Source organism: Bubalus kerabau, chromosome 3 (genome assembly GCF_029407905.1).
Source record: "Bubalus kerabau isolate K-KA32 ecotype Philippines breed swamp buffalo chromosome 3, PCC_UOA_SB_1v2, whole genome shotgun sequence".
Classification (NCBI taxonomy): domain Eukaryota; kingdom Metazoa; phylum Chordata; class Mammalia; order Artiodactyla; family Bovidae; genus Bubalus; species Bubalus kerabau.
In genome coordinates, this window is record NC_073626.1 from 189,223,832 (window position 1) to 189,244,740 (window position 20,909).

Sequence of the window (20,909 nt, forward strand, 5' to 3'; positions counted from 1 at the left end):
CGGCCCCAGTCTCCAGCTGCTTCCAGGGACTGTCCATCCTGAGCACCACACGAGAGCCTGTCCCTCCCTCACCCCCAGGTACCCTCCCCTGCCCACAAAACAGTCAAATGAGAGCCCTCCCTCTGCCAAAGAGAACTGGAGACCCTCATCTCAGCTCCCGAGATGCAGAGAGGGTCAGCTCCTCACCGAGGCCCTCAGCCTTTGCTTCCCAATACGACCAGAACCTGGCAAGGCACCCCCACCTGCTCAGTCCAGCATGTCCCATCTCTCACTTTCTTCGTGTTTAACTCCAGGGTCGCCTTCTTCCTCTACATGGACTTTGGAAATGGCAATGACCCTCCCACTCATTCCCGAGCTCTATTTTTCTTTACAGTCCTTGGTGCTACTTGGCACACTGGACATTTCGTTTGCTGTCTGGCATCTCACTAAGCTCCCAAAGAGCCTGTATTTCCCTGCATCCCTAGCACCTCTTATAGAACAGATGCTCAGACATATTTGTGAAGGTCTGTTGGACAGCTGCGTAAGAGTCCGCAGTCTATATAACTCGAATGCGTCATCGACAGAACCAGAAGGGAGACCCGACCCGCAGTGACGCATGAGACATTGATTTGATTTGGGGGATGGGAACGTGGAAAATGTTTTCCCTGTATTTCTATTATTTTAACATAGTGTTGGCAATTTTAAAAGACCTGAGATGGTGGAAAGGAATGAGACTTCGGAAATTATTCATGAGCAGAAAGCAGGAATCGGAAACGCATCAGGGGGAGGGGGACAGAGCCCTAACCTAAGCCTGACCCCCCTTGGGGCTCTGCGGCCCTCTGCCTGGTGGCCGGGGATGGGCCGGATGACTCCCGCTCTAGGAAGCGTCAGACCTGGCCTCTGAGTCACATCAGAGCTGCCACCAGGAGGCAGAATTGCCCAAGATCGGTTTAAATGTGAGGCGCAGAGCATGGAGAGCTCAGGGCAGTGGGAAGGAGCGGGCCTTTGCTGAGCCCCTCCTGCGCGTCTGCCCGGGGCTCCTCACACTCGGCATCTTACGTAATCCCCATGACGACCCTGTGAGGTGTGTACAAGTACCAGGCCCAGGTCGTGATCTGAGTGCACCCCCCACACCCTCTGCTCACTCTGCTCCACCCCTCTGGCCTCCTTGCTGGTCCTCTGATGTCTCCAGCTCATCCCCGCCTCGGGGCCTTTGCACTCCCTTCACATTCTCCTCCCAAACAGCCACATCTTTAACGTCTCATTTCCTTCAGGGAAATGTCAGCCTCCCACCATGCTTCTTCTCTTTAACACACTGTATTTGATTTACTTATTCATCAAGGTGGCTTATTGTCTGTTTCTCTCTGCTAGAAGGTATGCAGGTGGTCCATTTTGTTCGCTGCTAAGCTCAGAAGCTGAGACAAGAATATAGGACAGCAGCCTGGAGTTAAATTTTAATTTGGGGTCCAAAGAGGAAATCTGATTTCTGACTATTTGGCTGACTTGCTGTGTGATCCTAAGTGGTAGCTGTCCCTCTCTGAGCCTCAGGGCCCCATCTGTCCACCAAGACCTTTGCTCCTGGTTTTCAACACGATGGCCAATGGGGTGGGACCCAGATGTGCTGGAGACCCTGCATCTTCCTGTCTGGGGTCCTTGCTCTGGGCCTGGGAGTTTCTAGAACATTTTTTTTATCCCCAGCACTGGGCCTCAGACCTGGCATATAAGAAGTCTCCATATGTATTTATTGAATTGACAGATGCATGCATGAATGGGTGTGTCCTCTTCTCTAAACCTCAACCTTCTCATCTGTAAAATAGGGATCGTAGTCATCCCAGCCTCATAAGGCTGTTGTAAAAATCAATGGGTGTGATCTGGGTAAAGCACCGTGTTCATGGCATGTAGGTGATCAATAACTTTGATCCATTGAGTTCCAACCTGCTTCATGGCAGATCCACTGCTAGGGGTCCAGCTAAATAATATCTAAGCATTTGGAAGGTGCTTAATCTGAGTTCTTTTATCCCCAGAAACAGCTATTATAAAGCTTCAGTTCAGTTCAGTCGCTCAGTCGTGTCCGACTCTTTGCAACCCCATGAACCGCAGCATGCCAGGCCTCCCTGTCCATCACCAGCTCGCGGAGTTTACCCAGACTCATACGACAGGAATTTTTTTTTTTTATGAGCCCATTTCACTGATGAGGAAACTGAGGAATGAAGTATAGAATAATTTGTTCATTTAACCATGTGCCTGATTTATCCCCAGTACCTTCACCAGTGCCTGGCACATAGTTGCTGTGAAGTCGCTCAGTCGTGTCTGACTCTTTGCAGCCTCATGGGCTGTAGCCCACCAGGCTCCTCCATCCATGGGATTTCCCAGGCAAGAATGCTGGGTTGGGTTGCCGTTTTCTCCTCCAGTGAAACTTCCCCACCCAGAGAGCAAATGCATCTCCTGCATTGCAGGCAGATTCTTTACCGCTGAGCCCCCAGGGAAGCCCTGCACATAGTAGGCATATAATAAATATTTTTAAATGAAGTAATCAAGCACCTGCGAGGTACCAGGCCCTGTGGTAGGCACCGGTCAGGCCCTGTGCCCCAAATCATGTGGCCAGTGAGTGGCAGAGCCAGGACTCAAACCCAGACACACCGGATGTTCAGAGCCTGTGCGCCTTCCCCTCAGATCCCTCCGGGAGGCACAGAATGACTCCCCAGATGTCCAGGGCCTTCTGCACCCAGGGCTGTGGGCAGGATCCGGCCCCAGGGCGGGGCTGGGCTTGAGTCACCAGCAAGGTGAATGGACTCCTCCAGTCCTGGCCAACCTCAGCCCAGGGCATCCAGCCTGGGCACCCAGCTTCACACCTGGGTTGGCACCAGGAAGCCTCACCTGACCCAGAACGCTGAGGCTGCCAAGGTCACCCTTTGAGGCTGGGTGACCTTCCCTCAGCATCTGAGGCTGCTCCAGGCCCAAGACCAGACAGCCAGGGCTTGGAGAGGCAAGCGGGGGTACCCCTGGGCTCCAGGCCAACCCCACACACAGGGAAAGGCCACCTCTGGGGCCTGCGGTGGGCTCAGTCTTTAGGCAGGAAGCAGGGGCTTACACTGGGATCCCTGGGCTACACACCCCATTCTTCAACTGCCCGCAGGCTGGGTGGGGACCCTGGGGACCCTCCCAAGAGGATTTAACAGACACTGTCATCCGTCTGGAGCCCTAAACCCTAAATACCTTGTTTCCTGCTCGATGACAGCTGCCCAGGGTGGGACCCACCGAATCGCGTCTGTCAGCTGGTGTCCTGACTGCGGCCGCGTGGTGACGCCTGCCCCCTTTCCCACTGTTGCAGGACAGCACTTATTTTATCTCCTCCCCAATCTCCTCCCCAGAGAAGTCAAGGATCCATTCCTACTTCTGTGCTGGATTATTTATCACCTCCTTGCTCTTCTGATGTTTCAAAAGCAGCCAGAAATCTGCTTTTTATATGAAGGTTCCTGATATATATATGTTTAATGTTGGCGACTGGGCTTCCCCACTCGCTCAGTGGTAAAGAACCCGCCTGCCAATGCAGGAGTCTGGGGTTCAATCCCTGGGTCAGGAAGATCCCCTGGAGAAGGAAATGGTGACCCAGTCCAGTGTTCTTGCCTGGAGAATCCTATAGACAGAGGATCCTGGAGGACTGTAGTCCACAGGGTCACAAAGAGTTGGACACCACTGAGCAACAAAACAGCAGCAGCAATGTTGGGGACTAATCACGCCCGTAAAGTTCTAGGCACGTCAGAAGACTGTGGGCCACTAGTTTGGTTTTTCCAAAGATTCTGTGAGCTTTTCGATCTAAGATTCCAGTCCTCTGAGTCTTTGATTCTAGGAGTCCATGCAGGAAGTTAGGACCACTTCTCAGACTGAAGAGCTGTGTCTGTGTCTGTGGGTGGGGGGGGATAGATGCCGCCTTGCATGCCCCGGGCCCCCCCAGAGCCTCCAGCCCCATGCCCTACCCGCTCCCCGGCTTCTCACCTGGGGAGGCAGCTGCCGATGAGGATCCGGCCCAGGGGATACTCCTTGCCCTCCACCACAACTGGCGGGCTGACGTCCAGGTTGCCAAAGGAGTCAAGGCCGGAGACACCGGTGGACTGGATTTCCCGGGTTACGTATCCAAAGTCAGGACCCTAGGGGAGAACCAGGAAAATCCACACCCCACCCCCGCCAAGGAGGGGTCAGTTTGAACAGGAAGAGACAGCTCTCGGGGTAGGGGCCGAGTGGTGCTCCTGCAGGAATCCACTCCCTAGAAACAACCTCTATTCGATTTTCACAAGGTCTCTCTGTTCCTTGAGCGTTGTGCTATTGAAACCCACCTCCCCAAAAAAGACGATAGATTCATGCATGGGCATAACTGACTCACTTTGCTGCACGCCTGAAACAAACACAGCACTGCTCAGCAACTGTTCTCCAACAGAAAATTAAAAGTTTAAAAAATACGTTCCATTTGGTAAGCAATACCCAAGCCAATAACAGAACTGTAAGTAGAAAATCTCAAATGTTTGGAAATGAGACAACACATCGTAAAGAACCCGTGGGTCAAAGAAGAAATCAAAGGGGAGATTACACCGTATTTTGAAGTGAGAGGTAATAAGCACGCAGCATGTTAAAACCCGTGGGCATTCCAGTAAATAGCATTTCTTGGGAACGACATAGCTCTAAAATCATCAGGAAGAGAAAGGGTCGAAAAATCTTCGTTTCCGTTTCCAGCTAGGAAAAGAATGGCAAATTAAACCTAAAGGAAGTAGAAGAAAGGAAACGATCAAGACACCAGAAAGACAGTGTTAGTCACTCAGGCACGACCAACTCTTTGTGACCCCATGACTGTAGCCCATCAGGCTCCTCTGTCCATGGGATTCTCCAGGCAAGAATACTGGAGTGGGTTGCCATGCCCCCCTCCAGGAGATCTTCCCAACCCAGGGATGGAACTCACATCTCCTGTATCGCAGGCAGAGTTTTTACCATCTGAGCTCCCAGGGTAGAGCAGAGATCAGTGGAAAATACAATGGACTGGTCAAGCCCAGGGCTTGGGGTCAGGCCCTTTGTGGACGCAGACTCAGCCTGCAGGGCTCATGGTCACCTCCCTGGGGACTGACCTCTGACCCGTCTTGGGTGGGGTAACGGCCCTGTTCTGTGTGACCAGGAGCTCCTGGACATCCCTAGTGGAGCCCCCAGGACTCGGGCATTGTCCTGGCCATGGGGGAGGATGCTAGTAAATAGGCGGAGGCGGGTGCTCTGGGGCAGGGACCCCTCAGAAGGCGGCTTAGCCTAGCGGTCAAGAGCAGGGGCCGTGGAGGCGGCCCCTCTGGCTCTACATCTCGGTGCCGCTGCTACCTAGCTCTGTGGTCTCTAGTGCTTAGCCTCTCTGAGCCTCAGTAAGGAGGGAATAATGATAGTACTCGTTCACAGGAGTCCATGTGGATTAAATGAGCAACTGTGAGAAGCTGCGGGGGGGGCCTGGAACTCAGGGCGTGGTCGCTGGAGTGGCTCTTGCCGCCCTCCTGTGCCCGGCAGGCAGCGTGGGGCCTGGCACGTAGTAGGTGTTCAGAAAACACCGACTACTGAGGAGAGGCCCCGGCACACAAGCAGGAACTGTGCGGGTCACTGAGGATGCGTGCCCACCAAAGCGCAGTTTGCTCTCCCCGGAGCTGACTCGTCTGTTCACAGCCCCTGGGGGGAGACCAGGGCCCCTCCCAGAACAGGGGTGATTTGCATTTCATCTACATACTCCTCCCCAAGCCTCCCCCTAACTCCCCGCTCGCCAGAGCCCCCCTCCTGCGTCCCTTTGCAGCCCCTGAAGGACTGGGGCCAGGCAAGACTGCACAGTGGGTCCCGCAGGGGCAGGCACCCACGGTGGCTGCACTCTGCACTTTGCCACATACCAGTATCCTCTTATAAGGGAAATCCTTCAGGCCTCTGTTTCGGGGGGAGTCGAAGACCACGGGGAAGGCTTTGTGTGGGGCCTCAGTGTAGCCAAACTCCATCTCATCCTGGGAAGGTGAGAAAAAAAGGCCTCTATGACCGCCTCGGTCTCGCATTGAGAAGGGGCTAGCGCCGCAGGCCCGGGGTGGGCAGGGCAGCAGACCTTCCCCAAGACCTCGAGCGGGCAGGAGGTCCCTCGGGGACCCAGCTGGGGGAGGGCTCTGCCTGAGCCAGAGGCCCTGGGGGGAAGCAGGACACACCGAGCGATGCAGGCCGTGGGAGAAGAGGGCTCCCCCAGGCCGCGCGCCCACCCTGAGTCCTGGCAGCCGGCCCAGCTTCTCTAGGGAGACAGAAGCCGGGCGAGAGCCGCAGAGGCCGCTCCCCAAAGCCGGGGTGGGGGACGGGGCTTGGGCTGCCCCCCGCGCCCAGGGCTGCTCCTCGCCCACCTGGATCCAGCGGTCATTTCGGTTCTCAACCCGAGGGCAGATCATCAGCTTGCAGCTGGCTTTCAGTGCCAGATCGGACAAGTCACTCAGAAACTGCGCATTCGGGCCATGAGAGTCTAGGACACTGCAAATCACAGGAGAGGGCAGGGAAGCGGGGCTGCTGACAGCAGCCTTGGGGGTGGACGGAGGGGCCTGGGTGCCGTCCGTGCTGGGCCCGGGCCGCCCTCGGCTCCACACACAGTCCCCACACTGGAGAGGCTCGTGGGCGAGAGACAGAGACGGACCACGTGCCCACATCCCATCAGGCAGGAGTGATGGGGAGGGGCAGGCCCGGGACTCTGGGCCCTGCTGAGGAGACCAGGGACTGAGTCTCACGGCCACGGGGACAGTGAGGGGGAGGCGCCCATTTCCTCCTGTCTCTCACAACTGGCCTCAACAAAGGCGAGTCAGCAAAGTGAAAGAAATGGCCCCCTCCTGTCTGAACACCTGAGCCGGCTCACCAGAGCAGACTCATCTGACCACAGCCTTCCTTTTGACTTAAGCTCCAAGTCGTCTACAGCCCTTTCTGGTGGTCTGACCTCCTCTGCAGGGCCCTGGAGTAGCCGTGCCAGTCCAGGCTGCCCTGCCCATCCAGGGGCTTGACAAGGATTCTGAGAGATGGCAGAAGGACCAGGGACCCAGGTGTGGCCGGGACTCACAGATGGTCCTGGAAGCTGAATTCTCACGCACTCTGCAGGCCCAGGGGCACAGCCTGCTCAGAGGGAGGCTGGGACTCCTGCCGCCCCCAGGAACCTGAACAGGGCCTGGCCCCTCTGCCTGGAATAAACCCAGGATGTTCCGGGACTACTAAAGGCAGGGCAGGGTAAGGATGGGGAGCTGCAGCTGGGGCCTTGGCTGCTCAGAGCCGGTGGGCTGATGGCCCAGACAGCTCGCTGCTGTCCGTTACCCAGGCGTGCCCATGGGGGCCCTCGGTGAGCCCAGCCGGCGAGCATGCAGGGCCAAGCCCGGTACCGCGCTCTGCTCCTGTCTCTGGGAGTCCAGAGGCGACAGGAGAGCTGCGGGAGGGAGAGGCCTCACCTGCACACATACAGCTCCAGGGGGGGCTGGGTGTTGGGGGTCATGATCCAGGGGGCCACGCGGAAGGCCACGGTGTCTGTGAAGAGGGGCACCTCATGCAGGGTCTAGGAGGAGAATGGGGACTCAGTGGGTCCCCCAGGGAGCCTTATCAGGCCTCGGGAGCCCCAGCCCCCAGCCTCCCAGCCCTGGAGCCTCCGGCTGAGCCCTGAAGCTCCCTGACCCCGTCTCCGGCCCCAGCACCGTACCTACCTTGGTATCTACCAGGCTGACGCTGAGGGAGACCAGCCCCAAGAAATTAGCATCGGGAAAGCTGAGCCCCTCCACATAGAGGCGGATCTTCCGCTCCCCGGGCTGACGGGCCACTTCGTAGGACAGGTGCTGGGGCCCCAGCACCTGCTCATAGTCCAGGAGGGAATTCCCACCTAGGGAGACCCGAATCAGCACGGGGGCCAGGCTGGCGCAGGGTCATGTGATAGCCGGGGGCACTCACTGTCACGGTAACTCTGGCTGCCCAGCGCTGACGCAGGGGTGTGGGGCATGGGACAGGAGACCTGAGGCCAGGAACGCAGGTGCAGAGCCAGTCTGCGTCAGAGCGACTCGGGCTCCTCCCCAGCAAGGGCTAGCTGCGTGACCTCAGCTCAATGACTCAACCTCTCTGAGCCTCAGTTCCTCATCTGTAAAATGGGCTAACATTACGTTTCTCACGAGGTGGGTGCAAGCTTTACATCGGACAAGGAAATAAAAGCAGCTGGCCCCGAAGGTGGAAACAACCCAAATGTCCATCCGCGGATGAAGGGATAAACAGAATGCCCACACGGCATGTCCTTCATCCATAAAAGGAATGTAGTACCAAGACGTGCTGCAGCACAGATGAGCCTTGAGGACACTATACCAGGGGAAAGAAGCTTGACACAAAAGGCAAACACGGTATGATTCCATTTGTAGGAGATGCACAGCACGAGTGCGTCCATAGGGACAGAAGGGAGGTTAGCGGTTGCCTAGGGCTGGGGATTGGGTGGCGCTAGTGGTAAAGAGCCCACCTGTCGACCCAGGAGACACGAGAGACAGGGCTCAATCCCTGGGTCGGGAAGGTGCCCCGGAGGAGGGAACGGCAACCCCCTCCAGTATTCTGGCCTGGAGAATCGCACAGACAGAGGAGCCTGGCGGGCTACAGTCCATGGGGTCACAAAGAGTCGGACGCAGCACAGGGCTGGGGGTTGGGGGATGGGACTGTCGCTGTTTAATTGCTCAGGCGTGTCCGACTCTTTTGTGATTCCACGGACTGTAGCCCATCAGGCTCCTCTGTCTGTGGAATTCTCCAGGCCAGAATACCGGAGGGGGTAGCCTTTCCATTCTCCGGGGCATCTTCCCAACCCAGGATCGAGCTCAGGTCTGCACTGCAGGCAGATTCTTTACCGTCTGAGCCACCAGGGAATGTCACTAAATTGTTGACTTGAAAATGGTTACTTTTATTTTCTGTGAATGTCATCTCAATTTTTTAAACAAAGCTTCTGGGGCTTAGCCGTTCTGGCCCGTCTCCTTTCCCCGCCCCCGAGGGTCGTCTGGGAGGCGGTACCCTAGCGTGTCCTCACAGCAGGAAGGCTTGTCTGCTCACCTAGGGACACGGAGCTTATGTTCTGCAATTGCAGTGAGTATTTCCAGGCCAGACCCCTCCCTAACTTTCCAGCACTGCTGCAGAGAAGAAGCATCCTGGCTCCTGCTGGAATTTAGCTTCAATGAGTTCTGAGTCAGTCTGAACAGTGAAGAGGAAGAAGGAAGAGGTAGGAAGGTCTCTTGCTATTTATAAAAACGAGTAAGGTCACCTCAGGGTTAAGGACTGGTTTTGTTTTGTTCTAAGCCACATTGTTTGATTAATAAACTCTCCGGCAGCATAACTGGATTCCAAAGGCAGGGCTGGGCCTTGGCTTGCTGTTCCCTGCCCCCACCTCGCCCAGCCTGGACAGCACTTGCCCTGCCTTGAGAGCTCAATCTGTGCTGACTCAGCAGAGGAGGGACGGGGTCGGGGGAGGGCCAGGGCCGTGGAAACAAGAGGGGCTTTGGTGCCCAAGAGACTGACTTGGAATGCCTGCTCCACTCCCAACTCGTTGTATGAACTCAGAGCAGTGAATTCACATGTCTGAGCCTCAGTTTTCCCCTCTGCAAAATGGGTCTCGCTTGGGACCCTCTTCCTTGGGCCATGGATCCTGTTGTGATGCAGTGGCTGCTTTTAAATGGTAGTGAGAATTACAAAATGATGATGGAAGAAGGGAGAGATGTGGACAAGAGAAGAAAGAAATGATTTGGGAAGCAGAGGCTGGAGCAGGGAGGGAAGAGGCCCCTCCAGGCCACTCACCCCGGGCGCAGAAGACCCGCATTCTTTTGGAATCAGAAGGCGGCACGTTCAAGACCAGCTTGTAGCTCTCAAAGAGTGCATCAGGGGCATCGCAGGTCAGCACCACTGGGGACATGTCCTGCAGGTCTGGAGAGCGTGGCCCCGTGAGACAGCCATGCGCCGCCCCCCGCGCCATCCCGGGCAGCCCGTCCCGTCTGTTGCTCACCATCCCGCGAGGCCAGCTGGGTGTCGGTGAGGTCTGTCCCTTCGGACCTGAGGCTGTCCCGGTCGCAGTTCACCAGCAGGACAGCCCCATAGCCCTCAGGGCCCCAGCGCCAGTGTTCCTGTGCAAAACGAGAGGCCTTAGGGCCAGCGGGACCCAGCAGTCTCTGGGAAGGGGTTCTGGACTTGGCTGGAGCTGTCTGCCTTGTTAGCTTGGAGACTTTTGTATTCCAGGTTTACTTGAAGATTTAAAGAGGGATAATAGATTTGGAGAGCTCCAGCTCTCCAGACCCAGAGTCACTCCACGCTTGTGCGGTGAGCAACCTGAGCAACCGTACACAGCAGCCCCTCCCAACCACCACCCGCAAAAGGAGGGGGGCAGTGCCAAGCCCAGAAGTGGCCTCTGCCAGGCTCTTCAGTTCTGGCCCTGCCTGGGGGCCGAGACGCCTCGCCCTGACCTTGGGAGGGCGAGAGAACTACTGGGACTCTCCCCACCCGGGTCCTCTCCTGGGCCTGTCCCAGTGGTCCCTGATGTTCACTTGTGATCCTGCAGGCCCTACAAGGAGGATGGAGCTGACAGGTGGGGATGAGGGCTGGAGTCCTGCCTCTGTGATCAAAACTCTTCCTGACCTGCCTCTGCTTTATTCTCACCAGACTCTGCAAGTCAGAGCTTATTTTCCCCATTTACAGAGAGGGGAAAGAGGCTCTGGGGAGGTGAACCCTAAGTCACAGAGGTGGGATTCAAACTGGGGTCTGGGGGACCTCACAGGACCACTGCTAACCTACATGGACTCTTGTCCACCCTCTCTGTATCAGGGCCCAAGATATGCTTTGCATCACAGGCCGCACTCACTGCCTTGCTCAGCAGCCTTGTGCAGTGAGCAACCTGCACACCCATCCAGGGCGGTCCTGCCCCATCTTGTCCACAAAGGACCCCAGGCTTCCTCCCTGGGGTCCTTCCCCACAAATTTTACTTTCTATCCTTCCAGGATAGCCTTCAGATACTTCCTGTGGGATAATGCCCAGAGCCCACCCCACCCTCTGTCTCTTCGGAATCTAACCAGGGTAGTCCATGCCGCCTCCTCTACCGGAAGTCTTCATTCAGCCATTTGACAACCTTTTATGAGGCACCTATCATGCTTAGGGGTCCAAACACAGCCCAGGAAATAGAAAAGACCTCAAGCAAAAGATCCCAGGTGTAGGGTAGCACCAGAGAGACCCAGAGAAGGTAAGCTGTTTTCCAGGAGTCACACAGCACGCTGATCACACAGTGTCAGGCCCACTCATGCTGATTGGAAGTCCTCAGATGGCTTCCCCACACTGCTGGATACACAGAGCCCAGGAATCCATCACCCTTCTGGAGGCAGAGCCGTCCCACCCTAGGACCACCCCCAGGTCTGCCTGTCGACCCTGCCGTCTTGGGACAGCTAGAGGAGGCCCACCTTGTCGGCTTGGCTCCTACACAGAGCCCAGGAATCCATCACCCTTCTGGAGGCAGAGCCGTCCCACCCTAGGACCACCCCCAGGTCTGCCTGTCGACCCTGCCGTCTTGGGACAGCTCGAGGAGGCCCACCTTGTCGGCTTGGCTCCTTTTCACCTTGCCCGTGCGGCCAGTGTCAGCGTCGAGGGAGATGTCTGAAAAGAGATGGGGAGGGGTTACCTGGGCTCCCCGGTCCCCTGTCCCACCATAGCGTCCAGGTCGGGGCAAGCTTTGACCCTGCCCTAAGCCCAGGAGAGCCGGGCAGCCCTGTTCTGGGGACCACACCCAATGCCTGGGAGGCCCACCCCTGTGGCTCTGGGTTTTGAGGGACCCAAGCCTTGGGCTTTTGACTTTCTCACTCGTCTGCATGCCCTGAATTGCTAGCCCTTGGGGGCCCTGACTCTGGAGGCCAGGACGAGGCCTGAGCTTCCAGTTGCTGGGTCCGCAGTTAGGGCCGCTGCCAGGGATCTGGCTGAACGTAGCGTGCAGATCCCCACGTTTAGTGACGAGCCTTGGGGCTCCGGGACTCTGGATGGAGGAGGCCTGCTGTGGTCTGGCTGGCCTCCCATGGGCCACGGGCCATGCAGTTTCTAGGTTCCTGTGGCTGTGAGCACAGCTGGCGCTCCGGTGCTGGGGGTCTGGAGCAGACGGGCGGCCTCTGAAGAAGCCAAGCTCCTCGGTGGACGAGGAAGATGGCCGTGGGCCTCCCTGAGCCCCTCAAGCAGCCAGCGTGGCGGGGAAAGGGCAGGGGCCGTGTTGGACCAGATGCGGGACTCACCTGCGCCTGTGAGGTAGAGCACGCTGTGGCCCAGGGCCCCGCGCACCGGCTGCCCGAAGTAGGAGATCTTCACCTGCGGGGACACGGGCAGCCCTGAGCGGGCACGGCCAGGCCTGCAGGGATGGCTGAGGCAGGGGGCGGAGGGGACACCCCAAGGGCCCTGCATAGATGGGGGATGGGGGCCCCGGCTGCTCCCTGCTGGTGAAGGCCTGGGGCCCACGGGCTCTGCGCCCGGATCCAGAGCCACTTTCTCCAGCTGGAGAGAGCGGATGCCTCCCTGGCTCCCAGAGCTGGGCTGAGGGGCCAGGAGGGCCAGACAGGGTGGGGGCAGGTCCCCAGGGGGCAGCCGGACCCTTAGGAATCCATGGGGAGGCCAGGGAGAAAGAATGAGGGAAGGGGCAGTCATCACCAGTGACCCAGGCAAGGTAATCAGTCTCCCTAAGCCTCTGTTTCTTCATCTGTAAAATGGGAACAACGACCCTTCCCACCCCACGATCGCAGCCCATGCTCACAGAGCTTTCCCCATGGCCCAGAGTCCATGCAAAGGGCTCGACCTGGGCCTCTCCGAGAGCCCCCAGGCTGGGCCCAGTAGTCGGGGCTCAGAGGGGGAGTCTGAGCTCCAGGGCCCCTGCTCTCAACAGCTGCACGGCCCTCACTTTCCCCGTGTCACTGGAGAAAAAGCTGAATCAGTGAGTCTGGGGTCACTGTGTGTGTGGCAGGTGCCTGGGGGCGAGTGAGAAGGTGTCGTGTCGTCTGTGAGAGAGGTTTCCCACTCCCTTAGGTGGGAGACACACACGCATCCAGGTATGCACCTGTGTCCGATGCATGCGTGTATGTGTGTGCACGGCTGTTGCTGAGGACGCCTGTCTGCATGGGAGTGGGCGGGGCCTGTTCGGGGTCGGTGTGGAGCTGGGATCCAAGGGGGTGTCTGTGAACTTGCGGGGGCGAACAGGCAGGCTGTGCCTTTATGGGAGCCTTCATTCCTGCATGTGTGGATGCTGGCCGTGGGTGGGTTTACAGGCTTAGGTGTCTATGGGCTTGTTTCGGGATGTGTCATGGGTGTGGATTTGGGCATCGTAGCCTTGTGGGGCTGGCTGACTAGGGCAGTGTGTGAATGGAGTGTGCTTTGTCGGGGGCTCTGACCTTCTGCAGGGAAGGGACCTCTTACCTTGAGGTCGTTTAAAGCCTTACTGGCTGCATCCACGGATATGACCACTTCCACGCTGGCATCCAGGGGCCAGTAGGCCCTGCCTGTGGGCTCTGTCACCCGCGCTGGGTCATAGACCATGAAGATCTTCACCCCGGAGCTCCCAGAAACCCCAAAGTTCTCAGCGCCCTCGGGCACATCACTGACAGAAAAGAGAGAGGGGAGCGTCGTGGGTGCAGAAGAGACCAGCAAGGGAGGGGGTGCTGCCAGGCGATGCAGACAGCACCCCCATGGCTGGGGTGGGGCATGGGGGTGCCCCTGGCCAGGAGACCAACCCGGTTAGGCCCCAGGGCCCCATCCCAGCTCTCCACATATGCCCACGTGAACTGCCCTGAGCCCATCACCCCCTGGCCTCAGTCTTCCCATCTGCAACACAAAGGGCTTGGAGCAGAGCAAGGCTGCAGAGCTTTGTTTCAGGGGCAGAGTTGTTTCTGCAGACCTTGAATGGAACCCTGGGCAGAAGGTGGACAGAACGGGCCTGAGGGTGATGCCGAATCATAGTGTTTAACCCTTCCGCTCCCATAGCGGCCCCTGAAACTCCAGAGAGCAGAGACGGAACCCCTCTGGACAACCCCAACCCCACCCCTCTCCCGAAATGTGATTCTTTTTTAAAAAATATTTCTATTTATTTAGTTGTGGTATGTGGGGTCTTTGTTCCCTGGCCATGGATTGAACCTGGGCCCCCTGTATTGGGAGTGCAGGGTCTTAGCCGCTGGACCGCCTGGGAAGTCCCTCTGTTCTGATTCTTAATCACACCGTTAGTCGCTCAGTTGTGTCCAACTCTTTTGTGACCCCGTGGACTGTAGCCCACCAGGCTCCTCTGTCCATGGGATTCTCCAGGCAAGAATAATGGAGTGGGTTGCTAAGTCTCTTCTCCAGGGCATCTTCCTGACCCAGGGATCGAACCCGGGTCTCCTGCATCGCAGGCGGGTTCTTTGCCGTCTTAGCCCCCAGGGAAGCCCCAGTCAGACTGTTATGTGTTGCTCATCTCTCGTGCTAGGAGCTGAGGTCCCTGAGGGCACAGAGTTTTGTCTATTTTGCTCATTGCTGCAGCCCAGAATCTGTAACAGTGTTTGGCTTGTAGTCTTTCTCGTAAACACTTGTTGAATGCATGAATGGATTCAGTTTCCCCTACTCCGCCAGGGCGTTCAGGCCCATCTCTACCCGGCACTACAGCGCTTGACTGACGCCAGTGCCCAGTGCAAACTTCTCCTGTTCCCCTGACGCCCCGCAGCCACCTGATAGCCCAGAACTCAGGGCTCCAAAAAGGTCGGGTCATGGAGCCCCTGGTGTGCCAGCCCCCAGGCAGGAGCACCCCTCTTCTGGGCCCGCACGCTGCTTCTCACACCACAGCTGCTCCCAGCCACAGCAGAGAGGGGCCGGTCTTCTGGACCAAAGACCCAGAGGGGTGCTCTGCAAACTCGGGCTGCAGAGTACCTGAAGCCAGGCTGGCGGGGCCTCCAAGGGCGTACCTGTCCTTCCTTGCTCCCTGACTGACCCTGCGCTGTGCAGCCCCCTCTGCCATCCCTGGGGGAGGCCCCAGGTTTCCGTGAGGCCCTTGGCCGTGTAGAGTGCATGCTAGAGGGGTGCTGGACAAGGGAACTACATGTCAAGCTTCTCCACTGCCGTCCCCCAAGACAAAGCCATCAGCCTCAAGGCCACCACCCAAGGTCAAGGCCATGTGCAGATGTCCACCTGACTGCCAGAGGGGTCCTTCTATACAGCTCCTGTTTCCATTCTTTCCCAGACTCCTGAGAACCCAGCCAATATAAACCCCCCTGGAGAAAACGGACAGGGCTCCCTAATCCCCAGCGTGGTCACTTAGTCCCCACAAAGCACCGGGCCCAATGGTGGTCGTGGTTCCAATAATCCCGAGTCCCACGCAGGATCTGGAGCACTGACGTACATCCCAGCCCCACAAGGCGGTTATTATTCTCCCTGTCTTAAAGATGAAGCTGGAGCGAGGGGCTGCCCCAGCGGTCCAGTGGTTAAGAGCCTGCCGGCCAACGCAGGCACCACCGGCTTGGTTCCCGGCCCGGGAGGATCCCGTGTGCCGCTTCTAAGCCATTAAGCCCGTGCTCTGCCCCAAGAGGGCAGCCCAGCTCGCTGCAACTGGAGGAAGCCCAGGTACAGCAGCAAAGGCCCAGAACAGCCAGCAATAAAAAGAAATGGTTTTTAAAAATCTCTAAAGATAAAGCTTTATCTGGTTTAGTCTCGCTCCACCGAGACCGCTGACTCTAGAGAACGCCTCACCCATGACTGGAGCCTACGACTCTGCAGCTCCGTCACGATTCCACACGTGGAGTTGCACCTGATCTGCTCATTCTGTCCCTGATAAACAAGCTGTCCTAAATGCACAGTCATAAACGCACGTGTTGTGAAGGCTGATGGGTTTCCTCATCTGCGCCCGAGAGGAAGAAGAAACCGAGACGATGAAGACGCTGCCCCTTCACCGGAAAGCCCCGCACGGGCGCCTCCTCACAGGCTTGTGTCCATCTCAGCACATCAGCTACAGGCACCAAGTTTAATCTGCGTTATTCACCTTGTCTTCGTCAATAAAACAATAAACGGAGTCCTGATTTGTAGATGTTGCCAATTTCCCTGGTTTAAACACTCCCACTAAGGTCAGTTTCAAGTTATCATCGCAACATTGTTGAACCCAGAGTTGCAAAGAGATGCAAGAGGCCCCTACATGCCACTCTCCTGCCAGACAGAGGGAATGCTGGTGGAACACGGGTGGCGGCGGGATGCAGTAAAATGTTTGGAAACAGATGCGTGTTAAGTATTTTTTATCTTTTTTTAAAAGTACCGCCCATTTATTTTTTGATTGATATATTTTTTTTTTAATTTGGCTACATCTCACAGCATGTAGGATCTTAGTTCCCTGACCAGGAATCAGACCTACCCCCTGTATGGGGAGCACAGAATTTTCACCACTGAACCACCAGGGTAATCACTACCATTGCCTTTTTAGATTTTTTTATTTTTGGTTCTGCTAGGTCTTCATTCAGTGCTCAGGCTTCTCCTGGTGGTGGCTTCTCTTGTTATTACTGTTAAATAAACTGTATTTAAAACAATGGTGGGGGGCTTCCCAGGTGGCTCAGTGATAAAGAACCCATCTGCCAATGCAGGAGATGCAAAAGACAAGGGTTTGATCCCTGGGTCAGGAAGCTCCCCTGGAGGAGGGCATGCCAACCCACTCCAGTATTCTTGCCTGGAGAATCCCATGGACAGAGGAGCCTGGTGGGCTACAGTCCATGGGGCTGCAAAGAGTCGGACACAACTGAGCAACTGAACAGGCAAGCAATATACAGTGTAATTTTAAATAATAGCTGTGTTTGACAACAGGCTTGTAAACTTCCTTAAAAAAAAAGAGACAACCAGGTCCCCTTGGGGAGGCATCCTGCTTGCTGCTGAGTGTTCACGCAGCCGCCGTTCTCCAGCCTCCCCTGGAGGGACTCAGCCTTTTGCCAGGGCGACCGTGCGCTTTTCTAGCTGTGCCGGGCACTGGTCCTTGACTGTCTTTGCTGTGCTGGGTCTCTGTTGCTGGTGGGCTTTTCCCTCATTGCTGGGGGCTACGCGTCTCTCATTGCAGTAGCGTCTCTTGTGGGGGAGCACGGGCAATGCTCCACATGCCTTGGCGCTTGGGTTCTCTGCATTCAGAATGTTCAGCCAGGAGCATCCCTGGGGCCTCGGGGCCTCATCTCTTTTCCGAAGGTGCCCTGACTGCCCTGTTTAAGGCAGTGGCGGGGGCTCGTGGGTGGCACCATGGGCCTCACACCCCCTAACCGCGTGACCCAGCTGCACCTCGTTCCAGCCCGTGGCACTTGTCACGTGACATGTCACATGTACTGCACACATTTCCCTACTGTCTCTCCCATTTCTCTTCCTGGAATGCAGGGAACTTCCCGTTCTACTTTCACTAAAACTGTGGTCATCTCAGCACCCAGTGCGGGGCCTGCTTGTGGGCAAGAAGTACAGGAAGCCGTTGTTTTATGGACGAGGACGAGACAACCCGGGAACGTGGAATGGTAACCAAGCAGAGCCTATGGACCCTCCTGGAACAGACGTCCCCGCCCTCCTCCACATCCTCCACCTGCCTCTTGCTCGTAATAAAACTTTAGCCTCCTAGGCTTTCCTTGAGTTCCAAAGAGTAAACTTAACCAGGAAATCGAGACAATGCAGAAGCAAAGGAGAACAGCCAAACAAGACAAAACAATGTCTTAGCTGTTCAAACACTCAAGGACCTTTACTTCCTCCTCACAGATAGAGACAGGATTCTGAGCCATACCCTGGAACTGTTTTGCAGATACTGAACCCCCCTCCACCCCAGGTGGAAGAAGTTAATTGTATGCTGCCCACAAGCACGTAGACCCAGAAGGCTGATGGGGCTGACTCCCGATGACCTCACCACCAGCCAATCACGAGAATGTCCACGATCACACACCCTACAGCCCTTCCCCTCACTCTGCCTTTAAACACCTTTCAGTGAGATAGAGCACACCCTCTCACCTCATGCAGAAACTCAAGATGGCGTAAAGGCTTAGACATAAGACAGGACACCATAAAAGTCCTAGATGAGATCATAGGCGAACATTCTCTGATATAAATTGTACCAATGTTTTCTTAGGTCAATCTCCCAACCAAGACAATAGAAATAAAAACAAAAACGAACAAACGGGACCTAATCAAACTTTTAAGCTTTTGCACAGCAAAGGAACCCATAAACAAAAACGAAAAGACAGCCTACAGAACGGGAGAAAATATTTGCAAATGATGCAACCAACAAGGGCTTAATTTCCAAAATATACAAGCAGTTCATAAAACTCAACAACGAAAAAGCAAGCAACCCAATTGAAAAATGAGCAGAAGACCTAAGATAGACATTTCTCCAGAGAAGAAATACAGATGGCCAATAGGCACCTGAAAAGATGCTGGACAAGCTAATTACTGCAGAAATGCAAATCAAGACTACAGTGAAGTATCCCCTCACACCAGTCAGAATGGTCATCATCAAAAACATCTGCAAGCCAGAAATGCTGGAGAGACTGTGGTGAAAAGGGAAGCCTCCTGTAAACTGTTGCTGTGCGTGTAAAGTGATACAGGCATTTGGAGAACAGCATGGAGGTCCCTTAAAAAAATGAAAAATGAACTATCAAATGACCCAGCAATCCCACTACTGGGCATATACCCTGAGAAAACCATAACTCAAAAAGACACATGGACCCCAAGTTTCTTTGCGGCACTATTTACAATAGCCAGAACATGGAAGCAACCTAGATGTTCATCGACAGATGAATGGATCAAGAAGACGTGGTACATATACACAATGGAATATGATACAGCCGTAAAAAATGAAATTAGGTCACTTGTAGTGATGCGGATGGACCTAGAGCCTGTCATACAAAGTGAAGTAAGTCAGAAAGAGAAAAACAATGATTATATATTAACCCATCAATATGGAATCTAGAAAAAAGGTACAGATGAACCGATTTGCAGGGCAGGAATAAAGAGGCTGACTTAGAGAATGGATATGTGGACATTAGGGGAGGAGGGGAAGGCGGGGCGCACCGAGGGAGCAGCTTTTACGCACAAACCGCTGTCCATGAAATAGACGGCCAGTGAGGCGTGAGGCCAAGCAGGCCCTAGGAAGCATCACTAAGAACAAAGCTAGTGGAGGTGATGGAATTCCGGCTGAGCTATTTCAAATCCTAAAAGATGACATTTTAGAGTGCTGTACTCAATGTGTCAGAAAATTTGGAAAACTCGGCAGTGGCCACAGGACTGGAAAAAGTCAGTATTCATTCCAATCCCAAAGACAGGCAACGCCAAAGAATGCTCAAACCGGAGCTCATTTCACAAGCTAGCAAGGAAATGCTCAAAATCCTTCAAGCTAGGCCTCAGCAGTACCTGAGTTGACGGTGTGCAAGCCGGGTTTAAAAAAGGTAGAGGAACCAGAGATCAAGTTGCCAACATTCGCTGGATCATAAATAAAGCAAGGAAATTACAGAAAAATGCCTACTTCTGGTTCATTGTCTATGCTAAAGCCTTTGACTGTGTGGATCACAACAAACTGTGGAAAATTCTTCAAGAGATGGGAATACTAGACCACCTTGCCTGCCTCCTGAGAAACCTGTATGCAGGTCAAAAAGCAATAGAACCAGGCATGGAACAATGGACTGATTCAAAATTGGGAAAGGAGTACGCCTAGGCAGTATCTTGTCGCCTTGTTTATTTAAGTTCTATGCAGCGTACATCATGCAAAACGCCAGGCTGAGTGAATCACAGCTGGAATCAAGAGTGCCAGGAGAAATACCAACAACCTCAGATATTCAGATGATATCACCCTAACGGCAGAAAGTGAAGAGGAACTAAAGAGCATCTTGATGAGGGTGAAAGAGGAGAGTGAAAAAGCTGGCTTAAAACTCAACATTCAAAAATGAAGATCATGGCATCTGGTCCCATCACTTTATGGCAAATAGATAGGGAAAAAATGGAAACAGTGGCAGATTTTATTTTTTGGGGCCCCAAAATTACTGTGGATGGTGACTGCAGCCAGGAAATTGAAAGATGCTTGCTCCTTGGAAGAAAAGCTATGACCAACCTAGGCAGTGTATCAAAAAGCAGAGACATCACTTTGCCAACAAAGGTCTGTCTAGTCAAAGCTATGGTTTTTCTAATAGTCATGTACAGATGTGAGAGTTGGACCATAAAGAATACTGAGTGCTGAAGAACTGATCCTTTGAACTGTCTTGCTGAAGACTATTGAGAGGCCCTTGGACTGCAAGGAGATCAAACCAATTAGTCCTGTAGGAAATCAACCCTGAATATTCACTGGAAGCACTGATGCTGAAGCTGAAGCTCCAATACTTCACAGCCACCTGGTTCAAAGAGCCGACTCCCTGGAAAAGACCTTGATACTGGGAAATATTGAAGGCAGGAGGAGAAGGGGACGACAGAGGATGAGATGGTTGGATGGCATCACTGATCCATGGACATGAATTTGAGCAAACTCCAGGAGATGGTGAAGGACAAGGAGGCCTGGTGTGCTGCAGTCCATGGGGTTGCAAAGAGTCAGACACGACTTAGCAACAGAATAAGCAAGTGGGAAACTGCTGCAGAGCACAGCGAGCTCAGCCTGTGCTCTGAGATGACCTAGAGGGGTGGGAGGGAGGCTCTGGAGGGAGGGGATGTGTGTACACACACAGCTGCTTCACCTCGATGTCCAGCGGAAACCAGCACAACATTGCAAAGCAATTATATGCCAAAATAAATACATAAATAAAAAGTCTACAAACAAAAACGAAAAATAATTACCATATGATCCAACATTGCCACTCCTCAGCATACATCTAGACAAAACTGTAATTCAGAAACATACGTGCATCCCTGTATTCAAAGCAGCACTGTTCACAATGGCCAAGACATGAGAACAACTTGAATAGCCA

General features: G+C 54.8%; 2 protein-coding genes across 2 annotated transcripts in view; both read right to left on the bottom strand.

The window, feature by feature from the left end:
* The window catches only part of PADI6 (peptidyl arginine deiminase 6), a 207,547-nt gene that overhangs the window by 135,796 nt on the left and 50,842 nt on the right, over positions 1–20,909 (bottom strand). The window lies entirely within an intron of this gene.
* Positions 1–20,909, bottom strand: part of LOC129647135 (protein-arginine deiminase type-1) — a 41,923-nt gene that overhangs the window by 9,364 nt on the left and 11,650 nt on the right. The window contains exons 2-11 of the mRNA XM_055574331.1: positions 13,423–13,603; positions 12,255–12,327; positions 11,570–11,631; positions 10,001–10,118; positions 9,796–9,921; positions 7,692–7,864; positions 7,443–7,546; positions 6,366–6,489; positions 5,880–5,987; positions 3,976–4,127 (exon numbers count right to left, since the gene is read on the bottom strand). Of these exons, the coding sequence (XP_055430306.1) occupies positions 3,976–4,127; positions 5,880–5,987; positions 6,366–6,489; positions 7,443–7,546; positions 7,692–7,864; positions 9,796–9,921; positions 10,001–10,118; positions 11,570–11,631; positions 12,255–12,327; positions 13,423–13,603 (1,221 nt within the window). The remainder of the gene's footprint in view (positions 1–3,975; positions 4,128–5,879; positions 5,988–6,365; positions 6,490–7,442; positions 7,547–7,691; positions 7,865–9,795; positions 9,922–10,000; positions 10,119–11,569; positions 11,632–12,254; positions 12,328–13,422; positions 13,604–20,909) is intronic.